Consider the following 26,001-nt stretch of genomic DNA (forward strand, 5'->3'; position numbering starts at 1 on the left):
GAGACGCAATGCGTCCTCCCACCGGGCACTCGTGCGAGTGTGGAAAACCCTCATTTAGTAGGTTTATCGCTGGCGGTGCCACCTGAACCTGAGGAGGAGGCTGAAGAGCGGGAGAAAAACTGCATCCGTTGTTGCCTACGGTGGTTATTCCCTGCAGGAGTATCCACTCTGAGATTTGCGGTCGAGGAAGCCCCTAAAGCCAGAGGAGGGTCGACTTTGTGGCAACGGTCTCTGGGTTTTGAAAGAAGCCTTAGCCAGAACAGACAATGACTTTGCTGTCTGAGTGCTATCCTTCGTCTTCGTGAGCTCTACATCTGTTGTAGAATGAAAGAGCTCCTTACCATCGAACGGAAGGTCCAACACCTTGTCCTGCACTTCTTTTGAAAATGTAGTGGCATGCAGCCACGCCTGCCATGAGGTATCAACCCCCAACATAAGGCCCCGAGCCAAGGTGTCTATGTGATGGGCCGCAGCCTCCAGGAGATCCTGGGCCAAGACCCTGGCGTCGGATAGGCCACCCTTGAAGTCGTCCAACTTCTCGACCGGGATGTGCTCCTCAAACTCGGACAGACCTTTCCACATCAGAATATTAGCCCCCGCTAATATCAACTCAGCATTGGCCTGCCTGAGCTGCAAGGCCGAGTTGGCAAAGATTTTCCTCCCTATGGAGTCAAGGAGCTTGTCCTCCTTACCCAGGACCTGAGTAGCCGTCGTGGAAGAGGATGCTGCAGGTCTGGATCGCAAAGTGGCCGCAGCCACCACTGTGGAGGAGGGAGGCGGACAAGAGGACAGGGCCACCTCTTCCAAAGAACGTAGCCTGTACCTCGCGTCAATCTTATTATTGACAAAAAGTTCAGAGTGTGGCTTTTCCCAGACTCTTCGGACCTCGGCCAGAACATCATTCTGCAGGAACAGGCCGGTACGCTCCAAGGGAGACAGGGTGAACGCCCCAGAAAGCACGCCCTCCTGCAGAGCGGGTGCCTCGGGCACCGGAACATCTAAGAAACTCATGTTCAGTACCCGGTCATGAAAAGCTCTGATAGAGCGGGGACGGTCCTTGTTGTCCTGATCGCCTCGAGGGTCATCTGACAGGTCAGGATCCTGCTGAGCCATGTCAGGCACTGCCTTGTCCACTGGGGACAATGGAGGCAAAGGCGGAAGAGCCGGGGGAGGCACCACGGTCAAGGGAGGCCCCAGCGGAACCACCGGAGGAACGGGTGGAGCCGAAGGCGTAGGTGGACATATCTCCCTGAAAAGCCCTTTGAAATATTCCCTCATGAGGTCGGTGCGCATAAGCGCTTGAAATTTACCGAAAAAGGCGTCCTCCGGAGACTGTTTCGGAACCTGAGGAGGCCCCTCAATAGGTGGACAAATCCAAGGACGTAGCGGGGGAAGGGTGCCACACCGGCCCCTCCACGGACGTATCCACATAAATCAAAGGTGCCACCCCGCAGGCAACGAAACATTGTGCGGAAGAGGCATCCGGGCGTTCCAATCATAATACCGGCCGTTAAGGATGCGCACATGGGACCTTAGGTTCACCCAAGGGACCAAGCCCTACGGCCTAGTTGTAGGGGTAGCACCTAAAACGGCCGCCGCAGTCGTGGCGAGAACGGGTGCCATTTTGTCCTCATCTGAGGGGAACTGCGGCACGTGAGGTAGTGAGGTAGGGGTCCCCATCGATGGATCAGGGGTCTTAATCTTAGCCTTAACATAAGGAACCTCGGCAGAGCCGGAACTATGAGGCCTGGAATATTTTTGTGACATACCAACCGCCAACTGAGCCTTCGAAGGAAGGACCTCGGCACTGCCGGTAAAAGACGATCTTTTCTTCTTTGCCCCCCTCAACAGGTCTGGTGTCACCACAAGAGCGTGAACGGTGAGCAACAGCTTTCACCGACAAAGCCTTGACCGGCCTCTCAGAACTGTTGGTAGCTTTAGCCACTGAACGAGGGACCTCAGACCTAGGCCCGGTAAAAGCCTTATCTGCACGGGCCTCGAACATCCATTCGGTAACAAGCCCAGCCAAGGCCTCGGGGCGAACCCCGGTCTTATCTTTCAGGGAAGCCGACAGAGGCTTCAGAGCTAGCTCCGGTACCCCACGACTCAGTAGAACTGGGTCTACAAACAGCCCCCACAGGAGGGGCCTCAGAGCATACTCCGGTATTCACAGGCCCCGGTGACAGAGCGATCATCACCCCTCCCGGCCCGAGAGGAACCCGGAAAGGTATCCCCCGGCCGGGGTGCTCTGAAAAGTAAAGAACTTTCTTCTCATCGATGAACGCCTGAAAATGTGAAGGAGGAGTTCGTCGGAACACCTCCTCCCACCGCTCCAACCGACGTTTAAGTGCCCGGACCGAAAGGGAGTCACAGTAAAAACAGGAGTCCCAACGGTGATCCGGACCCAAACACTCTAAACAAAGAGGATGGGGATCCCCCTCGCAACAGGTGACATGATGAACAATCAGGAAAGTCTAGCTTGAACGACAGAGACCAGTAAACGAACGCTAGCGAGAGCCAGAGATGGGCGGGGTCACGGCTGCGTGCCGGTCCCCACGCAAGAAGGAGAGGAACGACACATTTTGGAAAAAATGTGGATGCTTTTTACAAAGTGCTCTGGTCCCGTCCCACAGGACAGAGAGATGTCTCATAAGTATGGAGGAAAGGGGACGGGACGTAGGAGTATAAAGTATCCCTGAAACCATGGGCTGGGTTCAGGCCCCAATAATAGAAGGAAGTGAGTTCTGCAGAAACCCCCAACTACTGAAATGCGTATTTGGTTTGAGCTGCAAGTAAGACTAAGTTGTTATGTTATTGTGCATTTATATAGGGCCTTATATTCCATTGGTATGGTCTGAAGGCGCTGGTAGGTTGAACGCCCTTGGGAACCGAAGTTCAGTAAGCAACGAAACCCCTTATGGGAAAGTATGCTTCGACTAGAAGGTACAATTTTGACTACAAGAAGTCACCTTGCAGTTCCTGTACTTGGTGACAAAAAGTATAGGTTAACTGTTAAAATCTATTCTATTTTGGGTTGGGGTTGTATTTTGGTATGAAGTCTGAACTTGAAGACTAGAAACATTTAACATCTCTGATGAAGGAGTAGAGTACACAATGAAAACATCAGCTAAAGCGGTTACGATTAATCCAGTTTTATTCTGGATACAAATGTAGGGATTGAATGTAGGGGGTTATATGTAGAAGCTATGCCAGGAGAAGAATCATTAAAATGTAATTCGAGCAACTTCACTCCCCCAACACCAAAATAAAACAAAGATTGAGGCACTGTTAAGTAAATTTTAGAGCTCTGAAAATGTTGCGATGTAAAAAATGAAGAACTACCTTTTGATGCAGGTCTCAATTGTTTAGTGTAATTATTTGTATCGCGCAACACACACTGGGGTATCTGAGCGCTGGCACTTATGATAGAGTTACAGGAATACATAGGTTTACATAAAACAAAGTGCCAATTGACAATTGTGCACATTAACAGCAAAATGGATATCTGCTCAGTACTATGCCGATTAAACGTGACTGCAGTGCCAATCTATGAGATTATCAAATGGACAATAATCATAGGTTCTTTTTTCTGGTAAGTTGAACCCAGCTAGGTGGAAAGGCCAGACTGGTTTCGTTTTGGCACCGTGAAGAGACTGGAACAATAGCCTGAACCCCAATCAAAAAGGGGAATTGCTTTGATGGCTTCAATCGGGGGAAGATTCTCCATCTGCTCCTCCACCCCCCAAAAAAAGGGTAACCCAATCTGCACCAAGAGAGGATGAGATGGGGGAAAAAAGGGCCAGCAAGTCAGAAACCATTACCATCTAAATAACACAGGGGTTGGATGTTCTGGTTCTCCAAGCTTCCATCTGTGGAGTCATTTGACCAGAGTCTCCCAAATGAGTAGCCTGGGACATGAACTGGAAGTCACTTTGCCTCGTCTCCAAAAGGAGTTGAATTTGAAAAGGGTAGAGCTTGAGAAGATTAACCATACCCCTCCTGCTCTCTGCTGGTTCTTGTGAGGCAGAGCTGGGGGCTCTATCATGATGTCTACATTTACAGTCTCCATATCCAGGATAACAGGAAAATAATAGGTTTGTAATTCTTGTTGTGGGGTGGCTGAAAAGTAGTGAAGCTTGGGGAGCACAGATAGTCACTTCGCCTTAAGCATGCTTGCTTTTCTCTTAGCCAAGTCTTCATTTGTGGAATTATGGAAAATATGTATATGGTCACAAGGAAGGTCATGAACCTTGCTCTGCACCTCTTTTGCAAATGCGGTTGTGCATCCAAGATGGTCTGCAGACGTTTTCTCACAGCCATACTTCTGGGCTGCTGTGTCCACATGATGTGCCGTGGATTCGGATTGAAGCATATCCTGCACAACAATTCTAGAATCACTTCAGCCAGTCTACAATTTTCAAGATTGTCTGCTGGAAAATAGTGTTACAAAAAGAAATATGAAAATCACTTGGTTCTGGCCACAATTTCAGATTTGCCACACCACAAGGGCATCTGTATTTGCTTGCCTCCGATATAGATTTGAATCTGTATAAGCATTCTACTAATTGCATCAAATACCTTATCAACACAGTGGAGGACAAAGAGGGTTTGAAGGCTGTGGGCACCAGGTCAGGCACACCAGCTCCAAGGCCAAAGGTTGATATTGTAGGTCTATTTTCTGGTAAGGAGAGTAGAGTTTTTCCTAAATTTCCCTGGTTTCTGAAAGAACATCTTTTTGCAGGACTTGTTTATCAATCTGTGGCATTTCTCGCATAAGAACCTCTACAAACTATTGGTCATGAACACTCCATTCGTCCATCCCCGTCTGTGGGGGGAGGATGGCCAAACCTGGATCAGTTATAGGAGGCCTATGCAGTTCCCCAAACCTTTCTGTAGAGGAAGTAGTAGGTGGTGGCAAAGGAGGATTTTCTATTGGTGGGGCCTCCAGAGGTGCCCCTGCAGCCATCTGTGCCAGCTGAGGAGAAACGTTCCTTCATAATGTGCTTAAAATAGGGTTTCATGCACAGAGACTGCATTAATGCCTGAAACTGTTGGAAAAACGAATGCTCTATAGGGAGTTGAGGTTCAGGTTGAGTAGTCGCCGGACACAGGCTAGGTCCACAAATCCACAGAAATCAGCTCCAAAGAGCTCCCCCCAAACTGCTATCAATGTACCAAAACATGAAAAAGGTAGAAGATGGGAAGAGTTGAAAGTAAAGATTGATTAGCATCGATCATCCTACGTGCAGCACAAAAGAATCTCAGTTTAAGGAGGCACTAGATGCTGAAGTTCATCGAAGATCTTTAGGGTGGGTAGCAATTGTTAAAATGGACATCTCTGACTTGATGGCTGTCTGCTATGTTTTGGCATAGCAAATCCTGAGTTAGACACTGCAGTAGATTAGGAATCAACCAATGTAGACCTTGATGCCTGCTTATCTGCCACAGTCTCCACGAGAGATACCCATGTGGCAGCTGCCCATGACGCCTTGCCTTAACAGGATGATTAAGTGTAGCATTCCAACTTACATTCCACTTTAGAAAGTGGGAGAGAGAAGTTCTAGATTGATGAATGGGATGAAGAGCGCTTTATGCTGGTGGGGCGTAATCCCAATACTAATAAAAGATTACTTGCATTTTCTCAAGGAGTGTACAATTCTTCACTGGTGACTAGTTGCACGGCCATCAGCCCCACCGGGTGATCACCCACTGCGTCAGTCTGGCTGAGTGTGCAGCATCTCCAGGATGTCAGGCCAGACATGAGACAAACTCAGGAAATGCCTGTAAGTGGCAGAGAGCGGGTCGTGCGGACTAAGGAGGAAGTAAGAAATCCCTAAAATACTCTGACAGAAATAATTAAAGATAAAAGTAAACCCTCCTGTCATTTTTACTTTCAAGTGCCACAGTTGACTTTAGCATAGTCGTTACATGCCACGCATGCGCCCAGCCGACCACTGATGTTTATACTGGAGGCAAGAACCATGCTGGGAACATGGGGAGGGGGCTGGGAACATGGGGAGGGGGCTGCTTTATCTCCCACTATGCATCGCTGCTACTGTTTTTGGTTGCATATCTATGCTAGCGTCCACGCGACGTTAATACTAATGTAGCAGTAGTATAAACCTGGAAATTACACAAACAGTACTTTATTTCCAAATAGACCTGTGCAATCTTTTTGAAGTCGGACTACTCTGCTACTGCAACTGTATAACAGTCCCACACAGTTAGCGAACCAAGAAAATTAACCAAAGAACAACTTATTGAGCTGAATAAACAGGGGAGGGAATGCAAGGCTTACCTCCCCAAAACCTTTCTTGGAAAACCAAGGTGAACCACAAATTCTCAGGTAAAAACAGAAAAAACAATTTGACCACTATGTCCAAGCAGTTCACAGTCCCAATTATTCAAGTGAGTGGAAACATGCCCTCTCATACAGTGTTTAGGAAACTATGGGCAAGACAAATTCGAAAACTTGCCAAATCTTGCTGAAGAGGAGTCGGGTAACATGACGGAACATGAAGTGTGTCAGAATGCTAGACAAACACTACTTGCCCTCCCGGACAATTGCAAAATCAAGGTGGGCACCCGAAAATCTGCTGCGCTTTAATTTAAATAGGCAGAACCTGCGCCTTTGTCACGGCACCACCGTGATACGTGATGGATCCCATACAAAACTTCTTTCATTTGCACATCAGCTGATGCAACGCCCTTTGCTTCCCAAGATTGAAATTCACTCCGAAATGGCCGCCGCCATAATAACACCAAAGTACTAACTTTTGCTGTTTGGAGTATCCGATTGGGGAGCACTTATTTTAAGCAGCCCAATCAGGGAGCCCCCCCCCCGCCTAAGGCCCTATCAACATACACACTACGCCAATCTACCTAGGAGGAGCAGCTGCACCGCCATGTGGAACAAATGGCTTGAGTCAGTACGACCGCAACCCCCTGCTATGCAAGGTAAGCCCTCCAGGGCAATTGCAAAATCAATGTGGGCACCGCGAAAATCTGCTGCACTTCAATAAAAGGCAGAATCTATGCCTTTGTCGCGGCACCACCGCGATACGTGCTGGATCCCATACAAAGCTTCTTTCCTTTAAGCATCAGCAACGCCCTCAGCTTCCAGAAATGGAATTTCACTCCAAAATGGCTGCCGCCATAATAACATCGAAGTGCTAACTTTTGCTCAGATGTCTGGAGTATCCGATTGGACAGCACTTGCTTTAAGCTGCCCAATCAGGGAGCCAGCAGGCGAACACCACCCCTCCCACCCCCACCTAAGGCCCACACTCAAGTCCCCTCTCCCTAGCCTTTCTCAGCCGGGAGCAGCCAGTGGCCATAGACATACACCAATCCTCCATGTAACCCATGCATTCAAATATTCATCAAGTAGGACTGTTTTGCCTCATCTGCACGCTGCAGCCCCCCTCGCACTAATTAAGTTCCAAGCACACCAACGGAACACTAAACTGCCCATCTGCTCTAGTTGCCACATTGCAGCCCTTATTTATATGCCATTTCACTACACAGGCCTCATTCCCGTGTCCACTGTGCCCTGCCACCACCATCTGGCTGTACACGTGTTAACTATCTTGCTGCTGTTATGTACGTTTTATGTACTTCCATTCATGATAGCCTGTTTTATTTAGCAGCATATGCTAGCGTGACCTCCATTTGCTGCTTGTTGTATTTTGCGGCATATGCCAGTGTGACCCCTTTTCTGCCTCTGTTGTATCTTATACCATTGTATGTTAGTATGAATCACCATAAGTTGCTCTCAGGCAGTGCCCCCCTTCTTCACCAATATATGCACCTCCGAGTACGGATCAAGACACTTCCCTACCTCTCGCGCCCCATGAGCACCCCGACAGTAATCACAGACTTGGTTCCAGAGCTATGGACTACCATAATATCTAGTTTTATATAGCATTAAAAGCCTGCAGGCATCAGAACGCTGAGAACAGTTAAGGGCGGTCCTTCACACATCCACACAGTCCGACAACATCCTGCCCAGGTCACAGGGCCCTAGACCACGCTCCCATCCAATTCATCCAACCACTAAAAAAACAAAATGTACCCACTTCCCACAGCAGGAAAAGCATACCACTATCCAACCATGCCCCATCACCACAACCTTAGGCCATGCTATAATTCTGGATTCACACCTCAACCATGCTCCAGATGATTCATCTCACACCGAACACACGACCAAGCATGCCATGCCCCTCAAACACTACACCGATACCGCTGTTACAGCGCTCCAGTGCCCCATGACTCCATGCCACACAGCCTAGACTGTGGCAACTGGCATTGCAACGTCCACAAGCAAGGATAACATCACCAAGAGTACCGTGCCCAATGTCCTACCATTGTGCCCTGGTCAAGTCACCATCAGCTACCCCAACCTCTGACCGCTTCCTGCCAATCTCCCTTCCTTTAACTGTGCCCTCATTAACGCCTGCTCCATTCCAGCCCATGCAGCAGACATACATGACATGATCACCACCCATAACCTCGACCTCTGTGCCATCACAGAAACATTGTTGCATGGAACTTCTTGGCCCTGCCCTTGCTCTTGAACTCCCTATGGGCTAGACTATCTACCGTCAAGATCACCCACTTTGCACAGAAGGCGGAGTAGCCCTCGTAGCCAAAGACACCATAGCCATTAGAAAAATTGACCAATCCAACACAAGTAACTGGTACCTCCTCTCTCTCAAAATCACACCACACAACTGCACGATCACATTGCACATGGTCTACCACCCCCTGGTCCTATGACTGACTTCTTCTACACCATCACACACCTCGTATCAGAAAACCAGAAAACCTCAACTTAGGTCATTCTGTCTGGCGATCTTAACTTAGGACTACATGATCCTAATTATGCCCAGCTAAAACCCCACAATCCATAATTAAAGCCACACATAGTAAAGGCTGGACCATGGACTGACTATCCCACAACAACTGCCCACCGGTTGTCACAGCCAATTCTCCCCTCCCATGGACAGACCACGACCTCATCCTCTTCACTCCCGCCACACTAAAGCTCCAAAAACCTATCACGCCTGTCCCCTCTGCCTCCACCAGAAGTGCACGCCTCCTCACTAAAGAAAGGTTAACCCCCCCTACCTCAGGGTCCCAGCAATATCAGCCCCCTTCTCCAAACACCCCAAGGCACTCACCAACTCCATACTCTCTGATGCAATTGAAGCCATCGCTCCCCTAACTATCCGTAAAGCCTAGCACACCAAGCACTCCAACACTTGCTTCACTCCAGAACTCTCAGACCTGCGCACTAAAAAACACACAGCCTTATCAAAGTGGCAAACCAACTAACTTGCTTCAGACAAGCTTGAGTCCAACAAGCTATCTAAAAAAGCCATCATTCGTGCCAAGGCCAACTCATTCAATACAAGAAACACTAATGCTAAATCCAACTGTAAGGAGATATTCACTATCTTCAGGGAACTAGAAACTCCTGCCCCTCCGCCACCAAGCCATCCAGAAATATGAAGCCTGGTGTGATGACATCCAATCGGCTATGATCCACAAGCTTGACACACTCCAGAACAAAATCCGAGCCAATCAACTTTACCCACTCCCCTCCAGTTCTGCCCATCCATCTACCCACACCAATGAGGCCTCCAACACAACAATCTTTTTATTCAGAGAGGTTAACGAGACTGAAGTTGCCATAATCATGAAGAACATCAAACCATCTGTGTGCAAAGGGGATATCTGCCCAGCCTCCCTGATCAAGGAGTGTTCAGACTTGCTCATTCCATTCATCACAGCGTTTGTCAACGCCTACGTTGCATCAGGAGTGGTTCCTCCCATTCTCAAAGAAGCATGGGTTTGTCCACTTCTATTAAAAAAAAAGAATTCTCTCGACCCATCTAATTCCAGTAACTACAGGCCCGTAACTACTGCCCCCTTTTTACTTAAAATCCTTGACAAAGCATCCTACCTGCAAGTCCAACAATTCCTAGAGGCAAACAATATCCCGAGCTCCAGACAATCCGGATTCCGTCCTGGCCACGGAACCGGGACGGCCCTACTGGACCTCAAAAATCAAATTGACTATATCAGAGACACAGGCAAACCTGCCCTACACCTCCTCCTGCACCTCTCAACGGCGTTTGACCTGGTGGATTACAAACTACTCAACACCTCTACCTCAGCCTTCTTCTCACCTAAGGCAATCACTTGGATCGCCTCCTTCCTTCAATGAAGAGCTATGCGTGTCTTCTCAGACCAAGCAGCAGCAATCACAGCCACCATCCATTTTGGAGTTGCTCAGCCTTTCCCCCACACTTTACCACATTTTCACCATCTCCCTATTCAACATACTTGACTCGCTCGGCATCATGTGCACCAACTATGCCGACGATAATCAAGTTCTCATCCCCTTATCCAGCATCTAGGAGGTTGACTTCAAAAGCCTTATTTCCATCTACACCACCATCCACCCATGGATGGCAGAAAACTCGCTCTGCCTTAACGGGGATAAGACAGAACTACTACTGTTGCCCCCACTGACTCTCGCATTAAACTTGGTGACCCATACCTATACCATAGACAACACCACCATTCCAGTCTCCCAATCAGTCAAAACCCTAAAAGTCTACTTCGATGCCAACTTAACTATGTCTAGACAAGTTAACGCAATCGCTGCCTCAGCAGCATATTACTCCAAACTCCTCAACGCCACCAGACCGTTCCTATCCACCTCAAATTGCCTAGCCATTACCAGAGCCTTAATAGGCTCAAGGCTGGACTACTGTAATGCCTTATTCTCCGGAACATTAGCTAAAAACTTGGACAAACTCCAAACTATACAAAAGAACGTCCTGCTAGTTGCTCTGGGCATCCCCAAAACGTGCTGGGGGGGCTTGAGGGGGTTGCAAGCTTCCCATTCTTTGCCGCCAGCCATCGGGACTCCCTGCCAAGGGCCCTCAGAGCTGAACCCTCTCGTCTCACCTTCCGCAAAGCTATCAAAACCAGACACTTCGCCTTAATCACACACGCCGTACAAGTCCCCCACACAGCCACTGTGATGTTTATGCGTAACATAGGTAGCCCACGGACAATGAACTATGCGTGGAGGAATATGTATGTATCCAATCAATCACTGTGAGCCAAAGACAGTTAGGTAGGAGGCTGGGTTTCATTAGCCCCTAAGTAATTAACTAAGCCATGTAAGTTTGTGGGCTAATGTAACCCAGCTGCCCTTCCTTATGTACTGTAACTAAGACGTTATCTTGTAACAGTGCCTTGATGCCTCTGGGCTGTGTGCGTGCTATATAAATGCAAATAAATAAAAAATACGAAAGGAAAGTCAGCATTATTCTACAGTGTTACCATTTTGGCAAAAGAAAACAATATAAAAATGAGACGATAGAATAATATGTAACAGCTCTCAGGGGTTTAGCGTCAACTTGCAAGTTTGGGAACAGGAAAAAAGCAAGAATACGTGATCAATTCATGTCACAATGTCAGGAAGGTAAAGGAGGAGGCCCTGTGGGCTAAACGCAATCCCTCTTTGGAATAAGTAATGCGGGTTGCTAAGGAGGCGGCACACAAAGAACTCGAGAGGTCTGAAACTGATGTTAAGAAAAAGGATTTCCCAGACTACGTCAGATTCTAGCGATCCAAATCAAGATGGTAGGAAAAAAGAAGCAGGCAGTAAAGAAAACGAAAATACTCAAGTACGAATCAGAAGTGGATGAGTGGAAGAAATGCTTCTGCTGCGACAGTTATTTTCATATTGCAAACAGTGATAAGTATCCGGGACTGAAGGTGTTATGCAAAAAATGTAATCGGGAGGCCATTTCACAAATTGCTGCAGGAGCAAGGTAGAGAACACTGAATATGATAGAACTTTGAATAGATTGAAGAATGTACTTGTTTGATAGATTTGTCTGACACAATCAGAGCTACTGAAGATGCCGTCGCAGAGAAACCAATGGCCACAATTAAAATAGATGGAAAAGAAATCGACCCAGTGACAGGCCCGGGGCAAAATATACGTTCATGTCCAACAAGAGTCTTGAAGCTCAATTTCAGGGCAACATGTTCATAAATGAAATGGACATCAGTCCAATGGCATAGGGAGGAAAAAGGGTTGAATCAATGGGATGGTTTGGACTATGATGCAGTTCAAGGACAGGAATGCGAAGGGGAATGTTTGTGCGTCACTGAAGGGGAACTACCCACTCCAGTTGTTTGCACCAAAAGAGACTATACATAAAACTGTGCCCAACACTGAGAAGACAATATACTCATGAGATGGACGAACTGTCGTGAAGGACCAAGCAAGAGAGATATGACGGTGTTCAAAGACAGGATAGGTTGCAAGAAGGGTCATGTGCGCAAGATTAGAATGAAGACGAGTGGACTTCCAGTTGTGCAGAAAGTAAGGAACATTATAATTTCTCTTAGAGACAAAGAGAAGGCAGAATTAAAAGAGATGGACAATGAGTGCTAGAAAGAGTGGACTCGTCAGAATAGGTGTAACACAAACCAAATGGGAGGTTGAGATTATGTAGAGACCTATGGTTTTTAAATACACCCTCTACCGAACATCACTGAAATGCTGGGAACTATAAGTGAAGCAGAAGTTTTCTCCACTTCACACTTAAAATCTGCGTACCACCAGATAAAGTTACATTAATCTTCGAAGAACTTAACAGCTTTTATAACAACTGAAGGGTTGTTCTAGTGTTAGAATGCCGTTTGGTTTAATTTCTGTGCAGAAATACTGCAGCTGCATTATGTACCAATTATTCCATGATTGATGAAAAAGGTGTACTGTGGTTTCAAGTTGATGTGCTGATATATGGGATAGCTGTGGATGAAAATAATAGGAGGATGGCTAAAGTGTTAGACATATTTATAGTCTGCTGGAATGGAGAAGGGCAAGTTCTGCAAGGATAGTATACAATACTTAGGACATGAGATTTCAAGAATGGGGTAAGACCTAAAGAGGAACAATAAAGCAAGTTCTCAGTAACAAGGAAGAATTGATGTTTTTTGGGATGATCGACCATTACTCCAAATTTGTTCCGGGGTTTACTAGAAGGACCCATATGAGAGAATTGGTTAAGAAGGGTGCAAGCTTTCACTGGAACTCAAAGTGTGAAGCTGAATTTCAAGAAGTAAAGAAAGCATTGGCCAGAGCACTTGCGTTGGGTAATTGATGTTGGAAAGAGCATTATGAGCACAGAAGACAATCATGGGTTAGTAGCAGAGTTATCAGAGACTGATGACAATAGAAAGGAATGCACCATAGCTTTTGCTTCTTGAGTACTTAAAAGTAGCACAGAGCAAATACTCCACTATGGAGAAGGCATTAAAGGCGGTAAAATGGGCAATTGCAAAATCCACTGCATTTGTGAGGGGGACGAGATACATACTTCGTTCTGACCATAAGCCACTCAAGGAGATGCTGACAATGAAGGTTTTAGACATGGTATCATTCCGATTAAGTATGTGGGTCATGGGATTGCAGGAATACACAGGTGATGTACAGTATTTGCAGTGTTAAAAATAAGGTGGCTGATCATCTCCGACATATGACAAATTTAGTTGAAGATTAGGATGATATTGAAGAGCAAGTGCTTAGTGCAAGTCAAGCAGTAGTGTCAAAGGAAGAATGGTGTGTAGCCATGAGTGCTGATGTGTTTATGAGCATGAAAAAGGTTGGAAAGCAATATGAGTGATGAAGCACTTCGGAGAGAAAAAAAATAGGTGAGGCATTTAAGATGGTTTGCAATGAGCTACACCTGGAAGGAGAACTAGTATTGAGAGGAGATCAGATTGTTCCTTCTGAAGGAGTGAGGAGTAAGATTTTGAAAACATCAGATCAAGGGATGTCCAAGACAAAATAGTTGGTGAGACAGGATAACTGGTGGCCTGGCATGGATGTGGAAATGATGGTTAGATTGCAATGTTTGTGAGGATTCTGGGAAAGAATGTGTCAGTAGGACTCAACCCATGACACATTGAGGTCTATTCCCACTATACCATGGTAACGAGTAGGGTTGGATATAGTAGGTCCAGTGAGGAGTCAAATGGTTTTGAAATGTGAATTGTTTTGGCAGACTTGTCCAGGTCGGTGGAGATAGCGCAAGTTCAGAATGCATGTACCAAAGCCATTACGTTTTTTGACGAGTATTTTTTAAAAGAGAAGGATATCCGTCTTTGATAGTAATGGACAATGGAGTGCAATAGGTGTCTGAGGAAATGTAAGTATTTTTTTTAAAGTAATAGTATAGAGCATTGCACCAGTTCAATATATCATTCGGAAACTATTGGTATTGGGAGAGATGTAATCGCGTTATCAGGAATATGTGGAGCAATGGCGGAAGGTGGCGATTGGAAGAAAGCTGTTGAGGAGACACTGTTGGTGCATTGTTTTACACCTCATACAACTACTGGAGTGTCACTTTTTAAAATGCTCAGAGAGGAAACCCAATACCAGAGTATGTTCTCCTTGGGTAGTTCGAGCTGGTTGTAGTAACAGATATGGATACAGTGCAAGAAAGAATCAAATGGAGGGAGGAAGGAAATAAAGTAAATTTAAGTTTGATATAGGCACGGCAACTAAGGAGAACAAAATCGAGTGGGTGCGTCTGAAGCTTCCGTCAGGACAGAATTGGTCCAAACTGGTTAGACTTACAAAATGTTTGAATGGAACAGTCAAGATATTGGAAGGTAAAGTGTGGAACATGAATAAAATTAGCAAAAGCTCGAGTGTGGAGGGAAAATGTAGAGAGAATTAGAGGCAGTGGCATGAGTAGTACAAGTCTAGTCAAATGGGGAAGGACAGGCCCAGAAGAAAGTGCCACAAGCCAAAATATCTTAGTGAGCATGCAAGTTGAGTGATCTGGTGTCATCTGTGTACATAGGTAGTGTGATTGTGCTTAGTGGACACTATGAAGCTAGTATATTTAATGTATATAGTTACCCAGGTTACTTACATAGTATGTTTGTAGGACCATGCGTACAGTTATCCATGTTACATACATAGTAAGTTTGTAGGTTACTATGTTAGAACGCCATGTTTTGTGTATCAAAATTGCAGACTGTTTTAGTCTACTGTAAGAACAATTTAGCCGTTCAACCTATTCTATTGTAACTGAGAATTTCGGAATGAGGTGTGTAGCATTCAAACGTAAATGTCACTTTAGAATGTGGGAGAGCGAAGTTATGGATTGGAGGAAGGGGATGAAGAGCTGTAAGCTGGTGGGACATAATCATGATACTAATAAAAGATTACTTACTTTTCCACAAGGAGTGTACAATTCTTCATTAAGCTTACTTGGAGGAATTAATTATATATCGCCAGGTCATATTTCATCTCTATTTGGGGAACCCAACATCAGTAGATTTAGCCCATAGGAGGTGACCTGCTTTTTCAGCACAAGGCTTAGCCCCTGATTGCAGGAACTAGGGCAGAGCCAATTACTGTTAGCCCCTAAATGAGTAAACTCTGCTAAGCTAGTGTTACGTTTAGCCCCTTAATAGGGAAACTCGGCCAGCACCAAGTATAAGTCCAAGAGCAGCAATCCTCTGGGTTACCCCCGCTAACCTGTTTAAACGCCTTCACATGGAACCTCAGGGATGTCCCCCAGTACTACAAGGCATGCAAGAGTCCCTCTCAGAATTGGTAAAATGATAAAGTGGTCCGCAGGCCTGGGTGCCCTGAAAAGGAAAATCACTAGCATGGCCCAGTTTCATAACAATGGTGATTGGGCTCAAGACACTCTGGGCAGAGTGCAAGAGAGAAACACCATAAAACGTCAGCCAAAGCACTTTAACCTCAACCCAAGCAGAGAGAAAACAAACGGTGAGCACCCTGGGGCTAGGGGAATGAAACAAAAATTGAAAGTGGAAAACAAAAAGGGTGGCGAAGAAGAGTGCACTCTTGACAATGCAGAAAACAGGACTGAGTTGTGAAACCTGGAGTGGGGCTAGGGAATACATCCTATCGCCACCCTGCACCCAGCTTCACCAACATAAGGTGTACATTTTATGTATAAAGCGCTGCAAAGAACTCTCCAGTCTCAAACCCCTAGGAAAGAATGATGCCACAAATATGGAGGAAAGTGGATGAACATAGGAAGTACAATGAATGACTCACCTGCGAACAGTATTGCGATTTGGCTACAGCTACAAGGAGTTTTAGGATAGGTTGAGACTGAGAAACCAAGGGTGTGACTGCATGAATAACCGCTGTAAACCTGGAAGGGGGCTTTGAACCTGATGGGAAAAAACAGAGGGAGGAAAAAAGTTGTTTAAAAAAAAGTATTTATTAAAATACGAAGTTGTAACCCTACCCAGAAACCACTAATGCATTATAAACAGTTATTTTTTTTACATATGTAGTTCATGAACAATGAAAAAATTCAATTGTAATAGCCAAAAACACACGTGCATAATCTGGAAGTGTAGAGGAGCTGCACAGCTTTTAGAATTAGGTCTTCACAATATGCGGTTTGTTTCGAAAGAGGTTCATCTTCTTTAGGCAAACCATGTTAATGCGATGGGCAGCAGATGTTGGGGCATGGTTTGGTTGGAACTTCTGACCTTCGTTCAGTCACTTGGTCCCCACGTGATACTGTTTGAATCACAATTTCGTCTTTGGATTGTATATTTGACCCAACATTAATCACTATTTGATTGGATCACATTCGGTTCAATTTGCTGCAATACTGAAAGTAGTTCTTTGAAATGCAGCCATGTGTTTAGTGGACATAATATGAGTGGCATAAAGTAACCACAAACACACATTTTATTCATTTATAAAGCGTGCAGCCGCCTAAGGGCATCGTGGCGCTGTTACAGAAATCATATAGACATGTGAAGGGCATATACATAAGTTGCAGTCGACATTAAATAGTGCACATTGGTCTTATTTGAACAACCGTGTTCTGAGACTATTAGAAGTATGTTGTAAGTCACAGGGGGTTTTCAGTATCCTCTGTCTAGAACGCTTGTGTTCTCCATGTTCCAGTTCAACAACGTTAAAAGACTATTACTGTTTACTTTACAGAATTGCATGTTGAAACTACGTACGATAAATATTTATCGCAGATATGCTTCATTACTAGAATGGCAGAATGAATTGCCAAACAAACTGGAAGTACCACTGCAGCAGATAAAGGTTTAGAAAAAGGTCCTTTGGGAAGGCAGCTACAAAAGGAAATGTTGCTCACCTTATGGACTACTGTACCTCCAGTCCATAGACTCCTTTCTTCCATACTTCTGGAAAGTCGTCCCCAACAACTATTTACAAGACGACTTATTTGAGTGACTACTGTATTCGTCATTCTGTCTTCAATAAAGCTCTCTCTCAGCCCCTTCTAACACACCAGTGCCGCCACGCCGATTAAAAAAATGACAGTTGTACATGGGAGCAGGCAGGCTTGAGGGAGGACCTCGGCAGGAAGTGTGTCCACATATACGCATGCGCCCTGCTTGTTTTTCAAAATTAACACTTGTGTCCAATATGCAATGGTCCCAGCACTTCCTCCAACAGTGGCAACTTTCATAGATTTGCATCCTCATTTGAAACTTCAACATTTAAGTGGGAATCACTGGGTCACTTTCCATTCTCTATATAGGAAATTATACAACATTTATTTCTGAAGTGCTACATTAAGTCTTTACTCCAAGGCGATCAGGGTGTTTTTGTTTACCCCAACTGCCACAACCGTGCTGACCAAATGAAATCCTCAATACCTTACTCCTCCAATTCAAGGCACCAATCAGTTACACAAACCACTACTTACAGGGAGGATCGGGTGGGTTGCATAAGACTATAAAGGATTCTAATGCTGTATGACTATTTACTTATACACAACCTTTCCCTAGAATCTTTTATAGATACACATGTTCTTTTGAGCATGCATTGACTTGTGAGAAATATTCAACCTCCCATTTGATGTCATTTGAACAGATTTTTCAAGACCGCTTGGCCGACAGCAGATCAGCCAATATTGTGTACATCCAGGGAATACTGCCATTAGAAAACCCTCATGGACCTCTAGGACGATATTTTACAAGTGTCTCTCAAAGTGGTGTCTTTCAGGAAAGCCTTTACCACTCAATGAATATCCTGGTCTACCTGGTCAATGTTTCTTAGCTGCAAGACCTTATGACGTCTTTAATCCATCTGGTTATTGTTTTAGTAGCAGAGTATCTCCATGTCAGCACCATAACCCAACAACAGTTCAAATGTACATTTAAATGCTTTGTTGGGTCTAGCAGCATAAGGACCTTTTCACATCTTGAGTACGAAGCGATTGTTCAAATAAGTAGGGACTGAAGAATACATATTGAAAACAGCCTTTTGTGCTGAGGGGGGCTTTGGGTACAGGCATGCCCAACAGTGTGTGAAGAGCTACGTGGAGGTCTATGGAGGAATCCACAGAGCCCTTCAAATACCCTGCACACGCTACCTTATGTTCTCTGGACACAATCAGGTTGAGTGTACCCTTGACATCAGGAAACCACATTAGCAAAATCAAAGATGCAGAATCATAGGGGCTTTTCTCAGTCAGAAAGTACAAGAAAATGCTCCTATTCGATTTTTCTGGTGCCAGACCCCTCTATCCTGCTAATTACTCAACGTAATCAAACCCTCAGTAAGTGTATTTCCTAGAGTTCCTACATCAATCCACGGCCATCGTTTTATTGCCCAGGGTAGATGTCCTTCAACCCTTCGTTATATTTTATATGCTACCCAAGTCAGTCCCTCTGACAGTAGCTTGCCCCATATTGTGTTGTCACGTCTCACCTACCAGTCGTATTGAGCTTGACTGTTGAGGCCACAAACATACTCCAATGGGACCTCTAAATAGGCAGGGGAGAGATACTGATATTGCCACACCAATCTACTGAGGACATGCTTTGGAGTAGTGATTTTCTCTGTGGAAATAAATTTAACCTTAGACTAGATACCTAAAGTAAACAGATACTTAAAAGGTATGCAGTTTCTTACTATCTGGAAAAATGCTGTCTGAAAACAAAGGATAGGTGTCGCCTTCCACAATGGATTGCACCCAACATGAAGACATACAGATTGCCTCAATATATTGCTAGCGATCATGAAGGATCTTATATCAAATAAAAATACATCTCTAGCCACCATTTTCTTCACTGAAAGATAATACTGGGAGCACAAGAACCAGATCTGTGGAAATGGGAACAATGTCAGATCATAATGTGTTAAGTCCCAAACATTTGGAATTCGATGACCAACAAAAGTAGTCAGGTCAGGCTCCAGGACATTCATTTTGAAGCTCAAAGGATAATTCTAGGATTTCCACCAAGTTGTTTTTCATATCATGAACAGAAAAAAACGCTTCTGATTTCTTTGTGAGAAATATTAAAAAATGATTCAATCGTAAAAAAGAAAATAAATCACACTTAACGTTCGATTAGTTTGAATAACTTCAATATGATTATTTGAAGTCCATGGGCTTGAATCAGGAGTTTTCCACAGTAAGAATCGCCTGTCTGGGATTGTTCAAGCGAGTTAACATGGCTGACATGGTTGTTTTTCAGAATCTTAGGTCATTAGTTATTTCCCCAAGAGATTTCAATCAGAAGTTGGGTCGTAAGAACACAACATGCCTGAGCTTCCCTATACTAATTATCAAGGAGAGGCTATTTTGAAATGGAATAGCACCATTATAATTTAGCCAGAAATGGCATTTTATTTAGATGCGCTTCATGATAAGTTGCATAATCGGTCAATATAATGCCACATAACTGAACATTATATACAATCTATGAAACATTTTTATAGTAGAAAATTTTAGGAACATGCAACCAATTGTGTTTTTTAGATAAAACAATTTTTGTTAATATCAAATGTGCATGGATTACAATTTACTCCTACGTCCCGTCCCCTTTCCTCCATACTTGCGGACATTCCGTCCTTCAGGACGGTACCAGAGCACTTTTGTTAAAAAGCACGATGGGTCTTTATTTTTGGGGGGCCACCGCATGTGACAAGTAACTCTGCCTTCCTGTACTCCGTCCCGTGCATCGCCCTTCAGTCATTTTCTCTGCACGGTCGGGGACAGGACGCACTAGTATCCTGATAGTTCATCCTGCTAACGATGCTTCGCGAGGGCCGATCCCCATTCTCTTTGCCTGGAGTGCATAGGCCCGGAACACTGTTGGGACGCGTGCTTCTACTGAGACTCAATGTCGGCTTGTCAGGTGGGAGAAAGTTTTTCAACGTGGTGGTCCTCCACATTTACAGCTCTTCATTGAAGAAAAAAAGAAACTGGTAAGGTAGTTCCTTTCCAGGGCACCCCGGCCAGGGTACTCCTTTCCGGGGTCTTCTGCGTCCGGGAGGGGCTTAAGCGGCTCTATTACCAGTGATATCCCTGAGGTGTCCCGCAAAGAATCTAGCAGGCGCACTGGAGTATCCTCTGAGGACAACTGTAAAGGGGCTGCCCAGACCAGATCTTCATTCCTGCTGAGGCACAGAAGTCGGTCACGCACCATAAGTCTGCTAGCACCAGCTCTGCCGAGGTTCCTTGTCTCAAGGCTAAGATGGCACATAAGATCCCCTGACTCCCCTGTGGTGACCACAGGCTTAATTGCACCTGTGACTCAGTTTGCCACAGGCGTTGACAAAATGGCAGTCCAACCCCCACGGTCCACGGCGGCCATTTTGACTACCTCTTACACCAACGATCACCACGGCTGGTGCTGAGGGGCCTGTTTTTGGAGCAGAGCATCAATGAAACCTCTCAGGTCTCAGAGTCCACATTAGGAAAAAGGACAAACTTTACTTGGGCCGTGGTGGTCCCCAAAAGAGACCGTCTTGGTCATAGAAGACCCCAATAATTTGAAGCACACCAGCATCACCTCCTTTCATCAGTGCCCTGAAGCAGCCCCCGGGCCAGACTTCACCATTTTGTACAGAAATGAACATGCCGCTTAAGGCTACATGAAGAACTGCACCTTCCCTTCATACTCAATGCACAATTGTGCCGGGAAGCTCATGGAAACTTGACATTACAGTCTCCCAGCCTGCGCTTCACACCTGCAAAAGTCCTTTTTGGCTGCCTGCACCCAAGCAGAGAAATCAGGAAAGATCTGAAAGCGGTCTCCACCAAATGATAGCTTGCATTTAAGCCAGACCATCCGCAGTGTAGTGTTGCTGTCACAGTAGTTTACGATTCGGGCGATGGGCAGAGGAGCACCCGGTACGAGCCTAGATGCTGGTATTTTGTGTGCTCTTTTGACAAACATGGGACACACTCCATTGTTTCCAAACACTGTTGTGCACAATTTCTCCATCAATTTTTTCCATCCGCCCTAACTCTTGCTGTTCACGCATGTCCACCAATCGTATTTTTTTCCTTCGCAGCCATCCTGTCAGACCCTCGTTCTTAGCTGCCACCACCTTAATCGTGGTTTCCAGTGACTTAATCTTGGATGCCAGTGTACTCTAGGTGTCCTCCAGCTCAGATTCTGTTTTCAGCCTCATCCAGTCCCTCACCCTGCTTTTCGAGTCGCAGCATGTCAAATTTACCAGCTAGGGTGTCCAGCTTAGTGTCCAGACCGCCAATGTTGGGATTTAATTGAAGAAAGAGCTATTTAACACCTGCATCTTGGTCACTCGTAGCTGTTGGAGGCATCTTGCCACCGCCCTCTGATTCCACTGCAGCGTTTTAGATTTTTGGGCTTCCGCTCCTCCATAGAATGACAACTTTAGCTAGTTCTTGTCCATATTGCCCATACCCATACCCATATCTCCACCAGCAGCCTTCCCCCGTAGCCTGTGCATGCCGATTTTGCTTCCCTCAGAGTTGGGCTCTCCAGGGGAAGCAATCTGCAGTCCCAAGCACACACCATCACGCTGTGAAGACCAGAAATAAAGCAGTCACAATTGGAGCATGCGTGAAGCCATAGCTCACAGCTACAGTCCTATGCAGGTCTTGCCATTTATGTCTGCTCTCCTCCACATCCATGCGGACACACTTGGGCACAATCCATATGTTGCAGGGTCCACTACACTTTAATTCGGTGGAGGAACCGGATACAGCAGTTCACTGCGTTGCCCCAGGGTGCTGCATCTCTGCACGCACCCCCCTGGGTCCGCAGTAGCGGTTTGCAGCCTGCACCGTCAAGAGTCTTGCTGTGGTGACAGTGCAGGACTGGGAAGCCTTGTGAGGGCAGGCATACAGTAGGTGTTGCCAGGGAGCAGCAGCAGAGCCAAGCATGAGGGTCAGCATGTCGAGTGGAGCACCCGGCAAACTGGCGAGTTGGAGAGAAGCAGCAGAACTGAGCTGCAGAGACCCAGTAAGTGTCAGGAGACACTAGGAATGCCAGAGCACTCAGGACCATAGAAATGGTAAGAGTCCACAGAGGAAATGCAAAGTAGAACTTATTGAATACCAAACTAAATAAAAGGTTTTATTGAACACGTACAACTTAAAACTGCATTTATTCAATACCGAACTAAATGAAAGGTGCTATTCAAGTCGGCACAGCTTAAAACTACATTTATTGAAAACTGAATCAAATGAAGGCTTTTATCCTGACAAATAAAACGCAATCTTACATTTACTCCATATTGGGCGACATGAAAGTTGTGGTTTAAGTGAAACCAAGTGAATGCTGCAATGAAGACTTGAATGAAAAGAAAGTTACTTGATCAGACTATGACATTCTCGAAACTGCATAAGGGTTATAGAATAAATGTATCAAGTACCCCACTGCCAGCTAAAGAATAACGTGCAAGACATAAGGACATTGAAAAGTTGTTGTAAATATTACTGAAAAATGGCCTTTGGAGAAACGTATGGTTCTGTGACCTGTGATCGGTGGCCACGTGGTCTGATAACTGCAGCTAGACCCGAAACTATTATATATTGGAAAAGCAGCAAATAAGTGCGTCTCCTTGGTGAAGCTAACCAAAGGAAGGGTCAAGTGGACCGTGCATTCTTTTGTAAAGTTGTGGACAGAGGAAACATGTCAATTGCGCCATACAAGTCTTGGGGAAGGGAACCCTGAGAAGCAAAGAACTGGAAATTGTTTCTTAGGCAGGGGAGTCCCAAGATCACAGTATTGTATGTACTTGGTTACTATTGAACTTGGGGAAGGAAAACCCAAGACCCTCTTTTGAGGCCAACTGTGATACCTGTGAATCTACAGGAGTTAACTTCAGAATGTGAAAAAACCTCTTACATTGGCACTGTATAGAACTTTAACACTTACATTGGGTTGAGAACATTTCCCCACTAGATGTAGTTGCGAGTACAATCATAGGTTTTGACACAGACTGACTTGATTTGGACTTGTAGACAGACATTCCGTAGATTTGAGGCAGGGAAAATCCCACTATAGCATAGTCAGTCAGGCGTTACACCATCCCGATTGATAAAGTTCTTTTTAGAAATATATTTCTGTTGTCTGTGTCATCTCTCTTGATACCATGCCTGTATATCACAGTGCATTTGAAAAGCTTTGGCCATTGATCAGTCTCGAGTTACACCAAACAGGAAAGACTTATTTGTTTCCCATTAAAAAAAGACTAGGTTTAGCATCCACCACTGCTGATTCAGCCAATCCGAAGTTGCGTGATCTAGCTCTCACCAGTGTGCATCTGTATGTGCTACTAAGCAGGTCGGCCTGAACATTTTGCACTCCTAAACAGGACCATGGCCCCAAGGCAGCACATGCAGAGTCAGTGTACGCAGAGGAGCCTGTAGTGCGCACTGGACTGCACTCTGCCGAGACAAGATGGTAAGCTGGTGTACTGTGAGGACAATTACGAGAGACACTAGGCTGCACTCAGAGCATCCTCTATGTACAGCACACACAAATGAGAAAGTCCTGAAAGTAACCCTTAGTCTGGATTATCCAAGATCGACCAGACTGTTTTCACCTAAAATCTCTGGTCGTCCATGCGCCAGGCATCGGCGACAAAGAACTGCTAAGGGCAAGTTCTGTTTGGCCCAGTTAGGTCATAGGGCCCACCAGCCTGCACCACTCCACCCTACGTTTCACAGACCAGTGTCAACAGGCTATGTATTGGCCAATGTATTAAAATTGCTGCAAGAATGTGGATATTTTGCTACAAAATCTAAGATGAATTGTCTCTGCTCACCAAAGACACCGGAACAGTTTCAAGCATTCTGAGGAAGTCAGCATAGATTTATTTTTCTGAGACAACAGTAAACTACAACGACCAGTCCAGCCAGATAGGGGTAGACATGAAATTCTTCTCAGCGGAAAGGAGCTACCACTGAGTAATCCAAATGGCAGGAAGTTCGTAAATTGTAAATGCTGTTCTCCCACAAGGAAAATTAGGAAGTGTCAACTTTTGTAATGGATAATCAAAATAAACTGCAGGTCCAGGGATAACAAGATGTCTGCGGCTGTGCGGTGTGAAATGTCTGCCCATGAAAGCATCCTTAACTTGTTCCAATGCACCTCTGTGTAACATCTCGGTCATTTCTGTAAGGGTGCAGATGGAATGCTCAGACACAAAAGTGGCATATATTTGGCTATAAACTTATTTACCAATAAACGGGTAGGAAAAATGCCTTTCTATCCCTAAATGCTAGGAGAGCTGTCCCTGCCTCAAAGCAACCTAAGGAATATGCAAGGATGTCAAAAACAAAGTCAATTACTGTGGTTTCTCTAAAACCCTACTTCTGTCCCTAACACAAATAATCTAAAATCAAATGTGCAGGGATGGGCTCTTACAAAGTAAAGTGTTCATGATAACTCTTGCCAACAGAAACGTTCCCAATGTTTCGGGTGGTCCAAAAGATAATAGAAATGTTCTACCAGTGTGACCTGCCACAAAGAACCACGCCGACTGCAAAGTCCAAGAGTGTTTATTAAAGACCTTTGATGGCCAGAATGGCTGATTGTCAAGGTTCTTTTGGGCCTAATGGGGCTGGAGATATTTGCCTCTAGGGCCGTCTCTCTCTCTGGACTACTTCGTCCTTGTCCCAGTCTCCCTAACCCAGGCGCCCCTATCGGGGATGTTAGTAGCCATTAGCTTGTTAGCCCCCCCCCCTACCCCCTCCCATCGGTCTTCTCTTCTTTCTATCCTACTGGTGTTTACCCTAATACTATGGCTCCCTGACTTCCTAGATAACAACTAACTTTCCCCATCTTGTAATTGGTTAGTACTCCAGGAACAGGGCACGGTGCCTTTCGCCCAGTGTCACGCTCACACCTTTCACACCCTCTCATACCAGACCCTTCGCTATACTGACCTCTTAAGCCATTTTCCTCCCACCACGTCACTGTCCCTCCAATCTCTCTCTGCCTTTCCACCACCACCCTTCGATCTTCCTTCTTTTCCCCACTCCTATTCTTTCTACCGCCGGTATCTCCAACTATCCTACCGTTATTCTTTTCCCTCCTTCTCATTCTACTTTCCCCGCCTCTTACTGTTCTAGTTATAACTTCCATTTCAGTCTACACAAATATTTACTCCTACTCTCCCACTCACTGCCGCTCTTCCCACTCTACCATTTTTCTGCTACTATCCCTACCTCTCAACCACAGTCTTCCTCTCTCGGAACCTCCAGGGATATTGTACCCTGCTCACCATTCTGCTAGCCCCTGATCTGACTCCCTCCCCCTAGGGATAGGGTGCACTGCAGACCCTCCCACTTATCAATACTACTCTACGACGTATTGCCTTTACTCGCTAGTCCCACTACCCGTTTACTCATTTCCAACCACCACCTCTACCACTACCCCACTCGGCCACAACTCCTACTCTACCTCTAACACTTGCACTCACCCTCACACAGACACTACACAGACCCCCTGCTTAACAATAACCTTCACACTCCAAACGCTCTCTCCTCCACTAGTTGCTCGGATTGTCTAACATAGGTTTAGAAAATTATTGAACCCCCCAGAATACATTAACAGTCGGTCCAATTCTAAAACATTAATACTAACTGACATTCATAATAGAGCAATTGAAGATACTATCAC

The 26,001-nt window shown here is 45.5% G+C and overlaps 1 protein-coding gene across 1 annotated transcript in view; it reads right to left on the minus strand.

The window, feature by feature from the left end:
* EXT1 (exostosin glycosyltransferase 1) overlaps nucleotides 1-26,001 on the minus strand; it is a 616,826-nt gene that overhangs the window by 113,534 nt on the left and 477,291 nt on the right. Inside the window, exon 6 of the mRNA XM_069621540.1 lies at nucleotides 16,145-16,263. Within this exon, the coding sequence (XP_069477641.1) occupies nucleotides 16,145-16,263 (119 nt within the window). The remainder of the gene's footprint in view (nucleotides 1-16,144; nucleotides 16,264-26,001) is intronic.

Source organism: Ambystoma mexicanum, chromosome 5q (assembly GCF_040938575.1).
Source record: "Ambystoma mexicanum isolate Mex_15411 chromosome 5q, UKY_AmexF1_1, whole genome shotgun sequence".
NCBI lineage: Eukaryota > Metazoa > Chordata > Amphibia > Caudata > Ambystomatidae > Ambystoma > Ambystoma mexicanum.